This window comes from Anolis sagrei, chromosome 2 (genome assembly GCF_037176765.1).
Source record: "Anolis sagrei isolate rAnoSag1 chromosome 2, rAnoSag1.mat, whole genome shotgun sequence".
NCBI classification, from domain to species: Eukaryota; Metazoa; Chordata; class Lepidosauria; order Squamata; family Dactyloidae; genus Anolis; species Anolis sagrei.
The window spans coordinates 172,070,145-172,090,803 of NC_090022.1; the positions used below are offsets into that span (position 1 = coordinate 172,070,145).

The 20,659-nt window shown below is 41.3% G+C and overlaps 1 protein-coding gene across 1 annotated transcript in view; it reads left to right on the forward strand.

Moving 5' to 3' along the window:
* DNMT1 (DNA methyltransferase 1) overlaps window positions 1-20,659 on the forward strand; it is a 61,720-nt gene that overhangs the window by 12,947 nt on the left and 28,114 nt on the right. The window contains exons 6-18 of the mRNA XM_060763314.2: window positions 181-280; window positions 562-602; window positions 2,138-2,189; window positions 3,626-3,709; window positions 3,791-3,900; window positions 5,761-5,879; window positions 8,174-8,266; window positions 9,936-10,087; window positions 10,969-11,156; window positions 13,523-13,712; window positions 14,388-14,485; window positions 17,324-17,471; window positions 19,955-20,070. Of these exons, the coding sequence (XP_060619297.2) occupies window positions 181-280; window positions 562-602; window positions 2,138-2,189; window positions 3,626-3,709; window positions 3,791-3,900; window positions 5,761-5,879; window positions 8,174-8,266; window positions 9,936-10,087; window positions 10,969-11,156; window positions 13,523-13,712; window positions 14,388-14,485; window positions 17,324-17,471; window positions 19,955-20,070 (1,491 nt within the window). The remainder of the gene's footprint in view (window positions 1-180; window positions 281-561; window positions 603-2,137; window positions 2,190-3,625; window positions 3,710-3,790; window positions 3,901-5,760; window positions 5,880-8,173; window positions 8,267-9,935; window positions 10,088-10,968; window positions 11,157-13,522; window positions 13,713-14,387; window positions 14,486-17,323; window positions 17,472-19,954; window positions 20,071-20,659) is intronic.

The following is a 20,659-nucleotide window of genomic DNA, read 5'->3' on the forward strand; positions in this document are numbered from 1 at the left end:
CTTTGGGAAAAAGTGAGCTCAAATTGAATGTTTGTGCATCTAAGACTATCCATTTCATGTTGTTCCCACTAAGCATGCCTTGAAAATTGAAACTTACAGAATGATCCTTAGCTTTTTTTTCCCCTGCTCTTAAGTGCATTTTCTTCTCTAAGAAATCTATATTGTGATTGATTGCAATAGGTCAAATAAACGTAAATCTGAAGAGGTGAATGGAGAGCTGAAGCAAGAGACTAACTTAGAAAATGAAGAAGAGGAGGAGGAGGAACAGTTTGGGGAAAAAGTATGTATGAAAGGCCATGTGGATACTGAGAGTTTTAAAACACTTTTTTGTTCTGGTTTTTTTCCTCTCAAAATGATTGAGACATAGATGCAAAACCTGGAGTACTTTTTTGTGATATGTTTGGAAAAAATGTGCCTTGCTGTTTCTATATTGCCCTTTGAGGAGAGATGTATTGATGCTGGAGGAAGCATCCACGAGAATAAAATTTTCACCTTATTTTTAAAGAAAGAGAAAAGGGTGAGGGCTTATCAACACTGTTTGTCTTCCATTTCCCTCTCAAGGAACCAGATGTGAAAAGATTCAAAACAGAAACCACAGAAGGGTAAGCATTGCTAGCTGGGAACTTAATGATTAGGAATGTTCCTCTTTATGCATTGTCCTAGCAAGGAATAGATTGTAGCATTGCACAAATACACAATCCTCTCATATTTTGAGAAGCATTCATAAGGCAAGGACACAAAAATGGCAACCACTTTGGGTAACCCCAAACAATTAAGGACATGATTCCTGTTCCTTTACTAGTTACGTAGAAGAGTGGGCCTCAGAAAATGTGGCTTGCTGAGCATGAAGGGTGCAGGAGCTTTGTACTGTTTTGCATCTTGCACACATGACAGTCATTTATGTAACCAACCCCCAATAAATGGATTAATATCAGATTGGAAGATAATTAATAAAGATAAAATTTTCTTACTGATGAAATCAGAGGGCATTTTGTGGTAAAAATTGTGATTCTATTGCTACCAATGGAGCCCCTGGTGGTGCAGTGGGTTAAACCGCTGAACTGCTGAACTTGCCAACTAAATGGTTGGCGGTTCGAATCCAGGCAGCAGAGTGAGTTCCTGCTGTTAGCCCCAGCTTCTGCCAACCTAGCAGTTCAAAAACATGCAAATGTGAGTAGATCAATAAGTATCGCTCCAGCGGGAAGGTAACTGTGCTCCATACAGTCACGTGACCTTGGAGGCATCTATGGAAAATGCCGGCTCTTTGGCTTAGAAATTGAGATGAGCACCACCACCCCCTCCAGAGTCGGACATAACTAAATTTAATGTCAAGGGAAAACCTTTATCTTTATTTCCGCTAATAAGAATGTTGAGGAATGTCTTTGTTATTGGGTTGTCTTTGTTATTCTCAGTATTCAGTATCAGTTTTGTCCTTTACTCCTCTGTATTAAAGGGCTAGGAAGTGGAACTGAAGCCAATTTATCTGCTATCCTGAACTTGGACAGTCTTGTTTGGGCAAAGCAGGGTTAGCTTCAAAGATGTGAGATCATATTAGATTTGATTCTGCAAAAAAGAAAAGGAGGAGTGAATTCACATTTGGGAATGTGTAACCCTGGTTTATTCACTACAATGAACACTTAGAAAGCATTGCAAAAACTGTTTGAGACGTGTATACTTTTATTAAACATTTAGTTGTAAACAAAAATGTCATTGACATTTTGGCCAGCGCTTTATTATTAAGTGAAAAAATACAAGGGACATTGGGTTGGAACTGTCAGACTCTGTCCCACTTTGGAAGATGAAAAATGGCTAGAAATGCATCTCCTCACAGCATGCAATTTCTTTGAACATGAAAGCTGTTTTGTAAGTGAAAGTGTGAAACCATGAGTGTATATATTATTTATTTAGAAGATTTGTATCTTTCCTTTGGGTTACAAGAGGTGCCATGACAATACAGGTAAAAGATTGCAATTCTTTTCTACTTTACTTTTGGATATCAGAATTGGAGTACCAAATTTTTCAAAATCTTCATATTTGATAGCTTAAATAATATTCTTGGAGTAACTTATGTCCAACTTAATTTACTCTTCTGTTGTTTGTTTGTTGACTTTTCTATTATTTGGGGTTTTTGTTCTAGGTCGGAGATAAAGGAAGAACCACCCCAGATTAAAACTGTGACACCTGTTAAAGTAAGTAGATGCTGGTGCATTTTTGTTTTGTATTTTGAAAATCTGGCTAAAATTCGGAGCATTTCTGTTGTAATATTCTTCCCCAATGGTTTGATGTATGAGCATTTGAAGAAAAGATTGTTTTCTCTATATATTTTTCAAAATGTATCTATTACAGAGCAGCAATAACTGTAGAACTTGAAAGCAGAGAGAAAGTGGCTCAAATAGTCACCTGAGGGCTGAGAAGGGCGGTATACAAATACAGCAAATAAATCTATATAAATAAAAATGTAATGTTCGTTTGTGGGATTAACATAACTCAAAAACCACTGGATCAATTGACACCAATTTTGGACACTATACACCTAACAACCCAATGTATGTCCTTCACTCAAAAAATTGATTTAGTCTTTTGGGAGGTGTAGTTGCTGGGATTCATAGTACACTTACAATCAAAGAGCATTCTGAACTCTACCAATGATGGAATTAAACCAATCTTGGGACACAGAACTCCCATGACCAACAGAAAACACTAGAAGGGTTTGTGGGCATTGACCTTGAGTTTGGGAGTTGTAGTTCACCTCCATCTACAGAGCACTTTGCACTCAAACACTGATGGATCTGGACCAAACTTGGCACGAATATTCAATATGCCCAAATATGAACACAGATGGAGTTTGGGGGAAATAGACCTTGACATTTGGGAGTCGTAGTTACTGGAATTTATAGTTCACCTACAATCAAAGAGCATTCCGAACCCCACCAATGACAGAATCGGGGCAAACTTCCCACACAGAACCCCCATGACCAACAGAAAATACTTAAGGCCATCCAGTCCAACTCCCTTCACCAGGGCAAGAAAACATAATCAAAGCCCTCCTGACAAAGAGCCATAGATATGGATAAATATATATGATTCACACACAGAGATATAGTATAGATTTGAAAGGGACCCCTAAAAAAGGACAATTATATGTTGCATGACACAAAAATGACACTTCCCAGCTTTGGTCAATAGTGGTGTAAGTGAATAATGAAGACATCATTATGAACTGACTTTGGCATAAGTATGTCAATGAATAGGACATTTCTTAAACCTTTGAGCTTTCTGCATCAGTGCAGGGAAGTGGCACAAAGTGCAGTCTTGCTTGCAGACACCAGTGGATTGCAGCTCCCAGCATTCTTCACCATTGACTTGCAGGAAAGTAAGGAATGATGAGGAATGCTAGGATAGTCCAGCAGCAACTAAAAGCTTGCACTTTGCTATTCTTGTGTGAAAGGACACCTTCTATATAGCTTAGCTGTTGCTGCAGCTGTGCTCAAACTGTTGCCTTAATCACATGCAACCAAAAGTGTTTTAGTACAGATTTCCCATTTAAATGGGACATTTTCAGTGTGGCTGAATTCTGCACCAATAGCTCAGGGTGATGTACCCCTCTTGTACCTTTCCTTTTCAGACGACCCCACCCAAGTGTGCTGAATGTCGACAGTACTTAGATGACCCTGACCTCAAGTTTTTCCAGGGGGATCCGGACAATGCAGTAAGTTGGTAGCCAAATAAGAAAAACCTTGGTGGCTGTGGGTCCTTCCAGAATAAAAAAAAAGCCATTTTCTTTTCTTAGCTGGATGAGCCAGAGATGTTGACCGATGAACGCCTTTCTATCTTTGATGCCAATGAAGATGGATTTGAGAGTTATGATGACTTGCCCCAACACAAAGTGACATCCTTCAGGTGAGACTTTGTGTTGTTTCAATGTGAAGCCTAGGATGGAGTGAAGTGAGAAAGTATAACTATTAGAAGACTTGCATTACCTGAGACTTCATCAGTGTTGCTAACACAGACTCCAAGTGGGATCCTGCAAGTAGCAGTTATTTATTTGTCGTGTCAGGGCAACCAGTCAATTGTATTAAATTTCTAACAACGAAACAAACAACAGACAAAATACAAAATTTGTGAGTTTGGTAGTTGATTAAATGTCCTTTGATCAGTATCTGGCCACTTAGAGTGTTTCTGGTGTTGCTGCAAGAAGGTCCTCCATTGTGCATGTGGCAGGGCTCAGGTTGCATTGCAGCAGGTGGTCAGTGGTTTGCTCTTCTCCACACTCACATGTCGTGGATTCCACTTTGTGGCTCCATTTCTTGAGATTGGCTCTGCATCTCGTGGTGCCAGAGCACAGTCTGATCAGCGCCTTCTAAGTTGCCCAGTCCTCTGTGTGCCCAGGGGGGAGTCTCTCATTTGGTATCAGCCATTGGTTGAGGTTCTGGGTTTGAGCCTGCCACTTTTGGACTCTCGCTTGCTGAGGTGTCCCAGCGAGTGTCTCTGTAGATCTTAGAAAAATTTCTAGATTTAAGTTGTTGACGTGCTGGCTGATACCCAAACAGGGGATGAGCTGGAGATGTCTCTGCCTTGGTCCTTTCACTATTGGCTGCTACTTCCCGGCGGATGTCAGGTGGTGCAATATTGGCTAAGCCGTGTAATTTTTCCAGTGGTGTAGGGTGCAGACACCCCGTGATAATGCGGAATGTCTCATTAAGAGCCACATCTACTGTTTTAGTGTGGTGAGATGTGTTCCACACTGAGCATGTGTACTCAGCAGCAGAGTAGCATAGCGCAAGGGCAGATGCACAAGGGCGACCAGAAGTAGCAGTTGAAGGGCCTGCTCAATCCTTTCTCCCAGAGCATATAACATTCAGGGAAGGGAGGGCAGATACTGGAGGAAAATGGTATGGACAGCCAAGCAAATGGCACACTACAAAGCCCTAAACGGTTTGGGACCCGTCTACCTTCGTGACCGTATCTTTCTCCATGAACCAACCCGGGTCCTTTGATCTTCGAGGGAGGCCCTCCTTTGTCCCTGCCAATCTCACAGGCTTGCCTTGTGGGCACAAGGGAGAAAGCCTTCTCCTCTGTGGCTCCCCGACTCATTACCTGGAGAGATCAGGAAAGCCCCTACACTAGAAACATTAAAAAAGAACTTTAAAACCTGGCTCTTCCACTGCACCTTTGGCGAGTAGGTGCACAACACAACACTATTGCTCCCCTCAACGCTTCTGTCACTGGAGTACACGCCCCCCAAATGGAAAGTTTAGTTTCACAACCCTGTGTATCTTTATGAGCTCCCTGCAAATAACTTGCTCCCTATTTTTATCTCATTAGAGTTTTTAACATTTTATCCTGTACATGTGGCCCGCGACTGTTTACTGCGACTGTGTTTTTTGTTTATTGTAATGCTATTTTGTTATTGTATTTTTTCCCATGTAATTTTGATGATGTTGCTTGTTGTTTATGTTTTGGTTTTACTTTGATGTAATATGTTGTTTGGGCTTGGCCCCATGTAAGCCGCTCCGAGTCCCCAAACTCCACCAGTGTTCACATTCAGGCATATTGAATATTCTTGCCAAACTGGCTGGGGTTTCTGGGAGTTGTGGGCCAAACCACCTGGGGACCCACAGATTGAGAACCACTGGTCTAAATTAAGTTTCAACTTAATTTAGTTGTAAAGTGAACAGCTCTGTCTGTATTAAATGGGAGGTTGAAGCTCTGTGTGGGTCTCAAAAGATCCAAAATCCTAAAACTGTTTCCTCTGTGCAGTGTCTACGATCGAAAAGGTCACCTGTGTCCATTTGATACCGGTCTCATAGAAAGGAATATTGAACTGTACTTCAGCGGTGCTGTGAAGCCAATCTACGATGATAACCCTTGCTTGGATGGTGAGTATCATCTTTTTTTCAGCTTCTAGAAAATTCAAAATGCATACTACCAGTTGGTGGTTGTTTGGGCAATCTGTGTTATAAAGTGGTTTCCCAGGTTTGCTAGTATTTCCATATGGCTGGCATTAACAGGTGGGAGTCCCTTGGGCAATTAATTATGTTTAAATCTTCAGCTGTATTGGGATGTGTTTACTTTATTGTAATGTTCACCATCAGTGTAAAAAGTAATGTGAACAGTCCCAATGTTGAACTTGCATCTGGGTATAGCAACTGTCAGAGTTGATATATAAGGACTATTTCTACCTTAAGCAAGAATGTTGCTCCGCAACCCCCAATAATTTTTTTTCAGGTACCAAATTTTTAGCATCACAATATTTTCAACACACACACACACACACACATATATAAATCTTTATTGAATTTTCAAATATAGACAGTAAAAGGGGGTAGGGATTAGACGGGGAATTGGGGAGCGGAGGGGAGTGGGGGTGGGATAGAATCCGGAGGAGAACAGAGGGGGGGAAAGAGCGAAGAAGAAAAAAATAAAGTATTGAAAAGATTGAAGGAAAAAGAGAAAGAGGGAGAAAGAAAAAATAAAAAAGAGAAAGAAATTTATATGAATTAGAATAAAAACAAAAGGTGAGATGAGAAAGAAAAAAAAGTGGTAATAATAATAAAAATTAAAAATGACTTCCATTCAATTTCCAGACAGTTCTTAGTCCAATATTAACCTTCTCCTGGTATTTGTTCAGGGAGTTATCCCCTAAAGCTTTAGCCCCCACACTGATTAATAATCAATCTCTCTTTATTTTTAAAATTTGATTGTCTTTTCTTGTAGTTATTTTCTCTATAGTCCTCGAACATTGTCCAGTCCGTTTGCTTCATTGGTCTTCCTGAACTTTTTCTCAAAAGAAAAGTTTGTCTGTCCATATCTTTTATATCTGCTCTGTTTATATCTGCTCTGTTGCTCTGTTGTTGTGATATGGTCTGCTTTCCAATATTGGGCAAAAGTTATTCGTGCTGCTGTAGTACAGGAAAATTCAATGCAGGGATTCTTATTGGGCCTTGAGCTCCCTTTTCATTGCTGCTTCGGTGTTTTCAAAATACTGCTTTAGGCCATGAATTCCAGAATTTTGTTTAAATCAAAGAACAAAATAATTGAAACAAGACAGAAGCAGATTAAGCTCCCACGTGATTTTGGATTGGCATATTCAGATTGGTAGGAAAAGTGGGAAGCCCCCAGGTAGTCCGAGTTTTCAAGCTTGCAGAAGTATGAATGCATGCCAAGGCTAATCTAGGAAGACATAGCTAACAATATGTAACACAATTTTTGTTTCTGTGTTATAAATGACTTCCTGACTGTGAGAGCTGTTCAGCAGTGGAACTCTCTGCCCTGGAGTGTGGTGGAGGCTCCTTCTTTGGAAGCTTTTAAACATAGGTTGGATAGCCATCTGTCAGGGGTGATTTAAATGCAATATTCCTGCTTCTTGGCAGGGGGTTGGACTGGATGTCCCATGAGGCCTCTTCCAACTCTATGATTCTATAATTTTCTAATTGGTTCTATCATTAAAAACTTGGAAAACGTTTATTAAACTTTAAAAACTTTGGTTCGAAAATTGCATGTAAAAGGTTAAAAATTGCACATTAAAAGGTTAAACATAAAAGTCACAAAAACAAAGTTTCTGGAATATAACAATTACTTTCAAAGTTAGTACTGAAGAATTAAACAGGAAATAACAATTTCAAACAAGGAACAGAAAAAAATTCACATTTTGTTACATAGTGCAATGCCTAAAACAAGGGTTCTCAAACTTTTTCAGACATGGAGCCCTTTTTGAAGCAAAAGTTTTTCATGGAGCCCCAATAAATGTTTATATATAGTATATTTTGTATTATATAATGTATATATATCAGCAATAGGAGCAAACCCTGGGGCCATTCAGTCCAACCCCCTTCTGCCACGCAAGAAAATAACAATCAAAATACTCCCAATAGATAGCCAACCAGCCTTTGTAACAACAACAACAACCACCGAAACCCCAAGGGCCATCCATGCCCCCTTCTGCCATGCAGGAAAAGCACAATCAAAGCACCCCCTGAGCGGTGGGAGGAAAATGGGATTTTGGAAGTAAGGAAGGCAAGGGGTAAAGGCTTTTGGTGGCAAGGCGGGGGGGGGGGGGGAGAGAGAAAACGGCGGAACCCTTCAGTATGCTTTGCAATGCCCAAAGACTCTGAGGAGCACACTTTGAGAATCACTGCCCTAAAATATGTCTCCGTTCCCGTTGCGGATTCAGGTGGTGTCCGAGCCCGCAAGATGGGCCCCATCAATGCATGGTGGATCACTGGCTTCGATGGAGGGGAGAAGGCTTTGATTGGCTTCACTACAGGTAAGCTCGTAAGACTATTTTACAGGATTACTTGTTATGATGGTGATTATTGTTTATTTTTGTCATACCCTGCATTTCCCCAGGCCTTAACCTTAAGGTATCTTACAGATGCAGCTAAAACCACACACCTTTAAAATGTTAAGAAATAACTAATTATCAATAGAATTAAAAGCAACTAAAAGCATGCCTATTTTAATATAGAGAGTGACAAAGGGGAGACAACATAGTATATTATCGAAGGCCCTTTTATCCATTAGCAATCATTTATTAAATCCCTGCTGACACAAAAATCTTCACCTGCCTATAGAACAATGTTTCTCAACCTTCCTAATCCCGTGACCCCTTAATACAGTTCCTCATGTAGTGGTGGCCCCACAATCATAAAATTATTTTCATTGCTATTTTACAACTGTAATTTTGCTACTGTTATGAATCATAATATAAATATCTGATATGCAGGATGTATTTTGATTCACTGGACAGAAATTTGGCACAAATTGCTAATATGCCCAAATTTGAATACTGGCAGGGTTGGAGGGGGATTGATTTTGTCATTTGGGGAGTTGTAGTTCCTGGGATTTATAGTTCGCCTACAATCAGAGCATTCTGAACTCCACCAACAATGCAATTGAACCCAACTTGGCAGACAGAATTCCCACGACCAACAGAAAATACTGGAAGGGATATTGACCATGAGTTTGGGAGTTGTAGTTCACCTACATCCAGAGAGCACTGTGGACTCAAACAATGATGGATCTGGACCAAACTTGCCTAGGTCTCATTAGCTTCCAGATGGAGGAGGAAGGCAGAGATGCCGCACTGGAAATGAAATGGGTATGATTCTTGAAAGCAGCTCTTATGTTTATACTAGCTGTCCCCTGCCACGCGTTGCTGTGGCCAAGTCTGGTGTTCTGGAAAATAAAGTAACGAGAAAGTGTTGGTTTCTAATATATGTAATTTCTTTCTGCTTTTGGATAAACAGTATTTCTTGCTGTTTCTTCGTCAGTGTTGATGTGGAGATTGTTTATGTCCCCCAAACTCCACCACTGTTCTCATTTGGGCATATTGAGTATTTGTGCCAAGTTTGATCCAGATCCATATTTGTTTGAGTCTACAGTGCTCTCTGGATGTAGGTGAACTACAACTCCCAAACTTAAGGTCAATGCTCATGTTGGTCACGGGAGTCCCGTGTGTCACGTTTGGTTCACTTCCATCATGGGGGTTCTGTGTGGGAAGTTTGGCCCAATTGTGTCATTGGTGGGGTTCAGAATGCTCTTTGAATGTAGGAGAACTATAAATCCCACCAACTACAACTCTCAAATGACAAACTGAATTATTTTTGAGTGATGGTCACTCCTTGGGTTAGTAGGTGTCTTGTGACCAAATTTAGCGGCAATTTGTCCACTGTTTTTTGAGTTATGTTAATCCCACAAACGACCATTACATTTTTATTTATTTAGATGTGGTCTATGTCTAACTTGATTCATCATCCAATCAATTCATAACAGAGCTTCGAGAAGCTCTTTTTCTGGCCTATAGCTCAGTGCCCCCTGGGCAGGTCTAACAGGGGTTACCGGGAACTGGTCAGGCTAAATGGTTTTCTGTATTCTGGTTCATGGCTAAGCATATGTTTGCACCTGAGGCGCATTCACTTTGCATTTACTTCCAGCTTTTGCGGATTACATCCTGATGGAACCGAGTGAAGAATACGGCCCCATCTTTGCCCTGATGCAGGAAAAGATCTACATGAGCAAAATCGTTGTTGAATTCTTGCAGAACAACCCTGATGTCAGCTATGAGGACTTGCTGAACAAGATCGAGGTTAGTTGGAATAGACTTGGGGGAACAATATCTGGTCATAAGAAAAGGAACTTACCCACCCAAGCCTTAATGTAGTTCTGAGTGGAGACATTGTAACCCTAAGAAGTTGTGAAGTAGAAATAGTGTTATACCCATGTCCAGGGAGGGATATATTCCATTCTCTTAAACCAGGGGTCCTCAAACTAAGGCTCGGGGGGGGGGGGGGCAGATACGGCCCTCCAAGGTCATTTACCCGGCCCTTGCTCAGGGTCAACCTAAGTCTGAAGTGACTTGAAAGCACACAACAACAACAACAATCCTATTTCATCAGCCAAAAGCAGGCCCACACTTCTCTTTGAAATACTATTAAGTCTATATTTGTTAAAATTGTTCATCATTTTAATTATTGTATTGTTTTTAAGTGTTTTTTGCACTACAAATAAGATATGTGCAGTGTCCATAGGAATTCATTCATGTTTTTTTTCCAAATTATAATCCGGCCCTCCAACAATTTAAGGGACCTGGCCCTCTGAAAAAGTTTGTGGACCCCTCTCTTAAACAGTGTAAACAACTGTGCTGCTAAACTGTCAAGTTCGAAATATTTTCAGAAATTCCAGTAAAAACCCTAAATGTTTTCACCTACATCGGACAACCTTAGCATAGCCAGTGGGAACTGTAGTGTAAACACATTAGAAGTCTCCAAAAGGTGCTCATCCATGCAGAAGACCCAGAAGCAGACCTGCTTCCTTTCAAAATGACTGAGCAACCACCTTTGAATAACAGGAAGCTGAGAACATGGAGGAAACCAATGTTGCGGGATCTTCTGTTCTTGTTCTGAACTCTTTCCCTCAAGCTGTCAGTTTAGAAGGAGGAGAACTGTCACATCCTGTAATTCTCTCCAGACCACCGTCCCTCCCGCCGGATTGAACTTCAACCGTTTCACAGAGGACTCCCTCCTCCGGCATGCCCAGTTTGTGGTGGAGCAAGTGGAAAGCTATGATGAGGCTGGAGACAGCGATGAGCCTCCTGTTCTCATCACGCCTTGCATGAGAGACCTGATTAAACTGGCTGGAGTCACTCTGGGGAAAAGGTATGCCATAGATACAAGGAGGGTTAGCCAGGGAGAACAAATCCGGAAATGTATTGTCGAAGGCTTTCATGGCCGGAATCACTGGGTTGTTGTAGGTTTTTTTGGGCTATATGGCCATGTTCTAGAGCAGGGGTCAGGAACCTTCGGCTCTCCAGGTGTGGTGGACTTCAACTCCCACAATTCCTTGAGGCTCGGCATTCACCCCAAAGGCTTACCTTGGCCTCAAGGAATTGTGGGAGTTGAAGTCCACCACACCTGGAGAGCCGAAGGTTCCCCATGCCTGTTCTAGAGGCATTCTCTCCTGACGTTTCGCCTGCATCTATGGCAAGCATCCTCAGAGGTACCTCTGAGGATGCTTGCCATAGATGCAGGCGAAACATCAGGAGAGAATGCTTCTAGAACATGGTCATATAGCCCGAAAAAACCTACAACAACCCAAATCCGGAAATGCCTTTCTCAAGACAAATTGAGCAATTTCTTATAAAAGATATGTTTTTTTGGTTTTTGTTATTTTTGTTTTGTTTTTTTGCAAATGGTTAAGGACAGGTTGAGAATCCTGAGATAGGGACACAAACTTTATTTCATGTACAAAATTACTAAAAATGTCGATTCCCAATCCCAAAATACCTAGTTATGTGTATATGTGCAAATGCAGGTATTCCAAAATCCTTCCAACATCCAGAATCAAAATCTTCTTGTCCCAAACATTTCAGATAACAGATAACCTGTACAATTAGGCTTTGAGTTCTCTATTTTAAAGAGTTATAAACAAATTATGTGATCAGAAAAGGCATAACTTAGCAATCTGCCCAATCTCTGTGTGATTTATTTCATGGTGGGCATTTTCATCATTTTTCCGCCACTGTCCATTGCTGCTGAAAAAGGCATTGTATGGCTCTGGTATAATTTTTTTTGTCGTGTCAGGAGAGACTTGAGAATCTGCAAGTCACTTCTGGTGTGAGAGAATTGGCTGTCTGCAAGGATGTTGCCCAGGGGACGCCCGGATAATTTGATGGGTTTTTTTTTATATATCATCCTTGTGGGAGGCTTCTCTCATGTGAGAGCCGTTCAGCAGTGGAACTTTCTGCCCCGGAGTGTGGTGGAGGCTCCTTCTCTGGAAGCTTTCAAACAGAGGCTGGATGGCATCTGTCAGGGGTGATTTGAATGCAATATTCCTGCTTCTTGGCAGGGGGTTGGACTGGATGGCCCATGAGGTCTCTTCCAACTCTTTGATTCTATGATTCTATGTCCCTGCATGAGGAGCTGGAGCTGGTAGAGGGAGCTCATCCACCTCTCCCCGGATTTGAACCTGCGACCTGTCGGTCTTCAGTCCTGCCGGCACAGGGGGTTTAACCCACTGCGCCACCGGGGGCTCTGGTATAATAATAATAATAACTTTATTTATATCCCGCCACCATCTTCCCAAGGGACTCGGAGTGGCTTACATGAATCCAAACCCGACAACACATCAATAGAACAAAAAATAATAAGCAAAAACAATACAATTAATATAACTCACGTGTAAACAGTAACGCACAAGGATTTAAAAAAACTATGGCCAGGCCAAATGTAATAATTTAAATTTTAAAAAATAAACGCTGGGCATGAACAGAGGAAGGATGTATCTGGTAGGAGGGTCTTAAAAGAAATGAAGGGAGAGCAACCCAACGAGTAGTTAAAGTGCTTCTGACGACATTTTGCTTGGGATTATTTCTTTATTCAGGGAAGGCACACTGGAACAGCCACTTTTTCAGGCTCCTCTTAAAGACTGCCAATGTGGGGGCTTGCCTGATATCCTTAGGAAGTGAGTTCCAGAGTCGGGAGGCCACCACAGAGAAGGCCTAAAAGTTATTGACAGATTGTATTTAGCCACCTGAGTGCTTTGAAATTTCAGTAAACATTCTTCTTAAATCTATGGGCTCATTTCTTTACAGCAGCAAGGATTAGAAACTCATTTTTAAATGAAATATTATCAGGAAACAGAGTATATTCCAAATATATACACTGTTCTGGTGTATCAGCAGGAAGAATTCTGTTTGACCTTCAGTCTGTTTGAGAAATAGGGGTTTTCTGAGCATTTTCAACACCGCTATAAGCCTCTAAGAACAGCAGTTTGTACCTTATTGCGCTACTTAACATTTAAAAAATATTTTTTTTAAGAAAAGGAGAAATTGATTCTGGTTTCATCCGGTTTGGGGATTTGTTGGGGGGGGGGGGGATGTGGTCCAGCTTGGTCCTAAGGGCAGAAAATGTGACCCCAAACTTACTGTTAAGATCTAATTCGGGAAGATTGCTACAAATGCTTTCAGACAATGTTGTTGTAGTGGATAAGTGTGCAGTTTTTCAAGGTAGTTTCCTTCTTCCAGGCGAGCGGCCAGAAGGCAGGCCATCAGACACCCCACCAAGATTGACAAGGACAAAGGCCCCACCAAAGCCACCACCACCAAACTGGTTTACTTGATCTTTGACACTTTCTTTTCTGAGCAAATAGAGAAGACCGAAAAGGAGGAAGATAATGAGAATGTTTCAAAGCGCAGGCGGTGTGGTGTCTGTGAGGTAACTATGCAGGGTGGCTGTATTTCTGGCCTCATATGTCTTTTTTTTCTGGCAGAAGTGGTGGGTGACTGGACTTAAATAATTGACCCCAGAATTCAGGGTAAAAAGCTTCTGTGTCTTCGATGGCTTCTTCACATAGGTGCCCCACACATATTTATTTATTTGCGACATTTATGTGCCACCCTTCTCACCCCGAAGGGGACTCAGAGCGGCTTACAAGTAAAAAGTAAATACAATATATTATATTATTATCATAGCACAATATAAATATTATATATTACATTGTACTATAACATTATACTGTAATATTATTACTAATATTACATTTAATATAAAATATATAATGATAATATCATATTATTAGTAGTATTATATAGTATTACATTATAATATTATCAATATTATATGTATATACAATATATTATATTATATTATATTATATTAATCACAGTGCAGGAGACAAGATGGAACTGCTTTCCTGGCCACTCTGATCTCAGAGCAGCAGTTGGCACTAGAGGGGTTTTTCTTTCTGCTGTATGTATTCATCTTTGAATTACTTACTAGTTTGTTTTGCCACACTGCTTCTTGCAGAAAGCATCCCCTGATTTTGTTGAACTGTTTATGCATTTGTTGACTTAACCTCTTCCCTTTCTTTCCCTCTACCTCCCTTTCCAGGTTTGCCAGCAGCCAGAGTGTGGCAAATGCAGAGCTTGCCAAGATATGATTAAATTTGGAGGCAGTGGGAAGACAAAGCAGGCCTGCTTCCAGAGAAGGTAACTGTGATTTTTCCCTGTTGTGGTCTACTGTGAAACGCACATATGGTTATTCCTGCGCAGACCAGCTTCGGAACCTTCTAGAACAGTGTTTCTCAACCTTTCTAATGCCGTGACCCCTAAGTACAGTTCCTCATGTTGTGGTGACCCCCCAACCATAACATTATTTTATTGCTACTTCTTAACTGTCATTTTGCTACAGTTATGAATCGTAATGTAAATATCTGATGTGCAGGATGTATTTTCAAATCCCAAATACCCAATATGCCCAAATTTGAATACTGGTGGGGTTGGGAGGGGATTGATGTTGTCATTTGGCAGCTGTAGTGGCTGGGATTTATAGTTCACCTACAATCAAAGAGCATTCTGAACACCACCAATGATGAAACTGAACCAAACTTGGCACACAGAACTCCCATGACCAAGAGAAATACTAGGAGGATCTGGTGGACGTTGATCTTGAATTTTTGGAGTTGTAGTTCACCTCCATCCAGAGAGCACTGTAGACTCAAACAATGATGAATCTGGACCAAACTTGGCACCAAAACTCAATATGCCAAAATGTAAACACTGGTGGAGTTTGAGGAAAATAGACCTTAACATTTTGGAGTTGTAGTTGCTGGGATTTATAGTTCACCTACAATGAAATAACATTCTGAACCCCACCAACGATAGAATTGGACCAAAATTCCCACACAGAACCCTTATGACCACAGAAAATACTGTGTTTCCTGATGGTCTTTGGCGACCCCTCTGACACCCTCTCGCGACCCCCACAGGGGTCCCGACCCCCAGGTTGAGAAACAATGTTCTAGAAAGATAATGAGACACTTTGACAGTAGCCACGCCCACCCTCCCCTCGAGTATATATAGCCCGTGGGTGGGGCTACAGCCCTCAGTTCTCTTGATCCGCTGCCACGAGCAGCAGTCAGAGAGCCTTCGCTTGCGAGCTTCCCTTTATTTGTTGGTTTGGACTTTGGACTGCTAGGATATTGTTGAATCTCTGTTTCCTGACTTGGACTGGCATCTGGACACGCTTAGATACATCTCCCACCCTTGATCTACGGATTGTTTTGGACTTGGCTTTGTCTTCCCCCTCTTACTATGGCGACCTCCTCCTTCCGACTTATTAAGGAAATTGATTGTTGATTTCTAAGATGATTTGATATAGTGTTAGACTAGGTGGATTTCTAACTAATCCATAAATTCTGGTTTATCATCTCTTGTAAACTACATTAATATTACTCTTGATTTCTCTGTCTTCCTTCATATAATTAAATATCAGTGAAGCATAGGGCTTCTGTCCAAGACTGAATACATCCCATGTCTTTTCTAGAGATTACTATGTTACTGTTTGCATTTGGAAATAATAAGAATTTTAAAATTCCTAATTTAGACACTCTCTTGTACTTTTGCCTATGAGCACTTTACTTTTCTTCAGTCTCTCTTTCAAGTACACAAGGATTAGAAACACATAATCCCAGTGCTATTATAAAAGACAATAATGCCTGATAAGGTAGAAGTCAGTAGCAAAAAAAGAAGACTGCCTTCCAGATGGATAGAGTCAATCAAGGATGTCCTGAATCTACAAGTCCTTAGTAGAGCTGATAAAAAAGGTCTGACTTGAAGGTCTCTTATCCATAAGGTCACCATCAGATGAAGTCAACTTGATGGCAATTAACTACAACAAAATATAAGAGAGCTGGGGAAGGCATTTGATATTACCCATGTGCAGATTTCTCTGAAACAGTTGCTCTAGTAAGAAAGTGTTGTGCAACTGGAATGTGTTCAGAGGAGGGCGACTAAAATGATAAAGGGGTCTGGAGAACAAACCCTATGAGGAGCAGCTTAAGGAGCTGGGCATGTTTAGCCTGAAGAAGAGAAGGCTGAGAGGAGATATGATAACCATGTATAAATATGTGAGAGGAAGTCACAGGAAGGAGGGAGTCTCACTACCATTGTGAATTGTGTAGCACTGTAGCATGTGTTCTGGGGGAATGTCACTTCCAAATAGGCCACTCGGGATTCTGTCCAAACATCTACCAGTACGGAAATACACTGGCCACTCTCTATTATTTCATTCCAGGATTTAAACCAGGGATAAAGAGTGTCTAGATCTAGGGAAGTAATGCTACCCCTCTATTCTGCCTTGGTTAGACCACACCTGGAATACTGTGTCCAATTCTGGGCACCACAATTGAAGAGAGATATAGACAAGCTGGAATGTGTCCAGAGGGGAGCGCGACTAAAATGATCAAAGGTCTGGAGAACAAGCCCTATGAGGAGTGGCTTAAAGAGCTGGGCATGTTTAGCCTGAAGAAGAGAAAGCTGAGAGGAGATATGATAGCCATGTATAAATATGTGAGAGGAAGCCACAGGGAGGAGGGAGCAAGCTTGTTTTCTGCTGCCCTGGAGACTAGGACGCGGAACAATGGCTTCAAACTACAAGAGAGGAGATTCCATCTGAACATGAGGAAGAACTTCCTGACTGTGAGAGCCGTTCAGCAGTGGAACTCTCTGCCCTGGAGTGTGGTGGAGGCTCCTTCTTTGTAGGCTTTTAAACAGAGGCTGGATTGCTATCTGTCAGGGGTGCTTTGAATGCAATATTCCTGCTTCTTGGCAGGGGGTCAGACTGGATGGCCCACGAGGTCTCTTCCAACTCTATGATTCTAACTGAGATTGAGAAGACAAATTAACTTAATTTCCATTTGATTTGTAATGTTAGAGTGTTAGCAACTTGTAAAAGTTGGTGCTGTGAGAAGGAGAAAAATCATAAGTTGGCAAAGACTTGGTATCTCAAATACACCTATACTTTATGGCTATCTTACTTGATATTAGGTGCCCTAACCTGGCTGTGAAAGAAGCTGATGATGATGAAGAAGTCGATGACAACATTCCTGAGGTTCCCTCACCCAAAAAGATATTGCAAGGAAGGAAAAAGAAGCAAAGCAGGAGCCGGATTTCCTGGGTTGGACAACCTGTCAAGGTCAGTTACCTGTGCGTTGGATGAAATGCCATAAATCAGTTCTGGCCAATTCTCTCTGAAGTACCCTGTGGCCTTCACCTCCCAAAGCAATCCCAAATAGCTTCTCTTTTCCTCTGGAGTCCCTCTCAAAATGTTAACAAAGGGCCCTTATTACCCAGAATATCAAAGCAGAAAATCCCGCAATATCTGCTTTGAACTGGGTTGTCTGAGTCCACACTGCCATATATTTTATTCAGCTATGTGGATGGGCCAGAAAGCGCTGAGAATCCTGTCACTATTTTGAGAGGGAATGTAGAGGGAAACAGATTTTGGAAATAGTCTGAAATGCTTGTGCGGATGGGATTTTTGTGTGTCTTCATATATCTGAGAACTTTTTCCATAGTTTGGGGAGCAAAATATATCTAGAAAGCACAGCAATTTTTTAATGGGGGGGGGGGGTTGGAGAACTGGTAGTGCCTTCAGAAATCACAAATGCAGGCTTCATTGGCCAGATTTGCTCATGGGTTTTATTTTTCCCACTTCTGCGTTAAACAAACAAGAAACAAGATCCATCTGGGGTTCCATTTTTGGTTAATCTGAGCAGAGGGGTCCCACCTAGTCTTGTATTACTCCATTCTACAGTCAATGTTATGTGGATTGTTAAGTTATTATCCAGTACGCATTGTGGTCTAATGTCTATTGATCGCTGTCTAGATCAGGGCTTCTTAAACTGCGTCCCAACCCCAAATGTTGGGGCCCTGAAAAAAATTCTGGATGTCACCTAGTAGCTATTTTAGACATTTACAGAAATCTGTTGTGCAGGATTTACTGTTGACTCTGCAGAAGAGGCTTTAGCTGTACTTCATAAAAATTAAAATCAGCCTGTTTAGCAAGCCTTGCAAATGTTGCTTTATTATCAGTAAATGTTTAGTCTTTATACCTATTTTATAAACCTACTAGCGGTCCCCTGCCATGCGTTGCTGTGGCCCAGTCTGGTGATCTGGAAAATAAAGTAATGAGAAAGTGTTGGTTTCTAATATATGTAATGTCTTTATGCTTGTGGGTAAACAGTATTTCTTGCTGTTTCTTTGTCAGTGTTGATGTGGAGATTGTCTGGTTTGCCTACTTTGGAACATGCAACATACCATTGTCCTACTTTAGGGGTGCCTTTCAAATCTTTGATACTGCATCTTTCATATACATGTGTGTGTGTGTGTGTGAATGGCTGGATGGCCCTTTGTCAGGAGGGCTTTGATTATGTTTTCTTGCCCTGGTGAAAGGAGTTGGACTGGATGGTCTTAAGGCAGCATTTCTCAACCTGGGAAATCAAGATCGGGGGGGGGGGGGGGGAGGTCACCCGGGAGGTGGTACTATATCTGCCATAAACGTACGTGTGTGTGTATGTGTGAATTATATATATTTATATCTATGGATGGCTCTTTGTCAGCAGGGATTTATTTTTTCTTGCTATGGTCAAGGGAGTTGGACTGGGTGACCTTAAGGCAGCATTTCTCAACCTGGGGTTTGGGACCCCTGGGGGAGGGGTTGCGAGGGGGTGTCAGAAGGATCACCAAAGACCACCAGAAAATATGAGGTCATGAAGGTTCTGTGTTGGACGTTTGCCCAAATTCTGTCGTTGGTAGGGTTCAGAATGCTCCTTGATTGTAGGTGAACTATAAATCCCAGTAACTACAATTCCCAAATGTCAAGGTCTATTTCCCCCAAACTCCATCTGTGTTATATTTGGGTATATTGGGTATTCATGCCAAGTTTGGTCCAGATCCATCATTGTTTGAGTTCACAGTGCTCTCTAGATGTAGGTGAACTACAATTCCAAAACCCAAGGTCAATGCCCACCAAACCTTTCTAGTGTTTTCTGTTGGTCAGGGGAGTCCTGTGTGCCAAGTTTGGTTCAATTCCATTGTTGGTGGAGTTCAGAATGCCCTTTGATTACAGGTGAACTATAAATCCCAGCAACTACAACTCCCAAATGACAAAATCATAATTTTTTGAGTGATGGTCACTCGTGTTGTGAGACGTTTTGTTGCCAAATTTGGTGTGATTTCGTTCATTGGTTCTTTTGTTTTTAAGGTACTCATTACGCACAGAGCATTTATATATAGATAGATAGATAGATAGATAGATAGATAGATAGATAGATAGATAGATAGATTTAGCTGAGGTTTAGCTGAGGTCACCTAAAAGTTTCTTGGGCCAAAAGGACTTCTAGGTGGAAAGGTTTAAGAAGCTCTGGCCTAGGTCACATGTGATTTTTAGCCATGGCTTGTGCACAGGGGATGGTTTTCAAGGATGTCTCTCCCTCAAATATTCATAATAAAATATATTAATAGATACCCATCTATCTTCCCCTACATGCCAAAACCTGGAAATGCTAACCATGTTGACTCAGAGTCTCTGGGAGTTTTAATCAAAATATATAATGTTTCTAAGCTTTCCCAGTATCAGTGCTTGTCTTGATAAAGAATCCCTTTTTTTACCTGCAGAGTGATGGTAAGAAGGACTATTACCAAAAAGTGTGCATAGATTCAGAGACATTACAGATTGGCGATTGTGTTTCTGTCAGCCCCGATGAACCCACAAAGGCTCTCTTTCTGGCAAGGTATGTTTGAACATAACTTAACTTAATTGGCAATAGCCGATAGGGACAGGTCACAAAGAGTCAGAAATGACTGAATGAATAAACAACATGTTTGAACTTAGATATTTGATACAAATTTGGGTTCTTCCATCAGATCTCCATACCATCTTAACATGAATAAAAGCCATTCAGACATTTTATGTCAATCCTTCTTCTAATGATAATGATAGAGATTTGCTTAATGGGTCCACTTCAATGAAAGCATGTACAGCGGTTCCCAACCTGTGGTTCATGGACTGCTAGTGGTCCGCAAGAACGAAAATATGGTCAACGGCCTCACAATTACTTCACTGTTGCATCGAGACCAGAGAACGACTGGTTTCGTGAAACCATCTTATAGTGACAAGGCAACAGGGATGTCAGGAGGGAGAGCCTGACTACCCACGAAATATTACTACTACCTCATCAGCTCTATAGATGGTTAAAAATGGTTTTCTGTGGATGAGCAGATGGTGACTACTGGATGACATATGTTCTGTATCAGAAACTAGAGCAGATGTGGTCTATCCAATGCAATTTTCTGAATCAGCACCCAAACCAAATCTAAAAT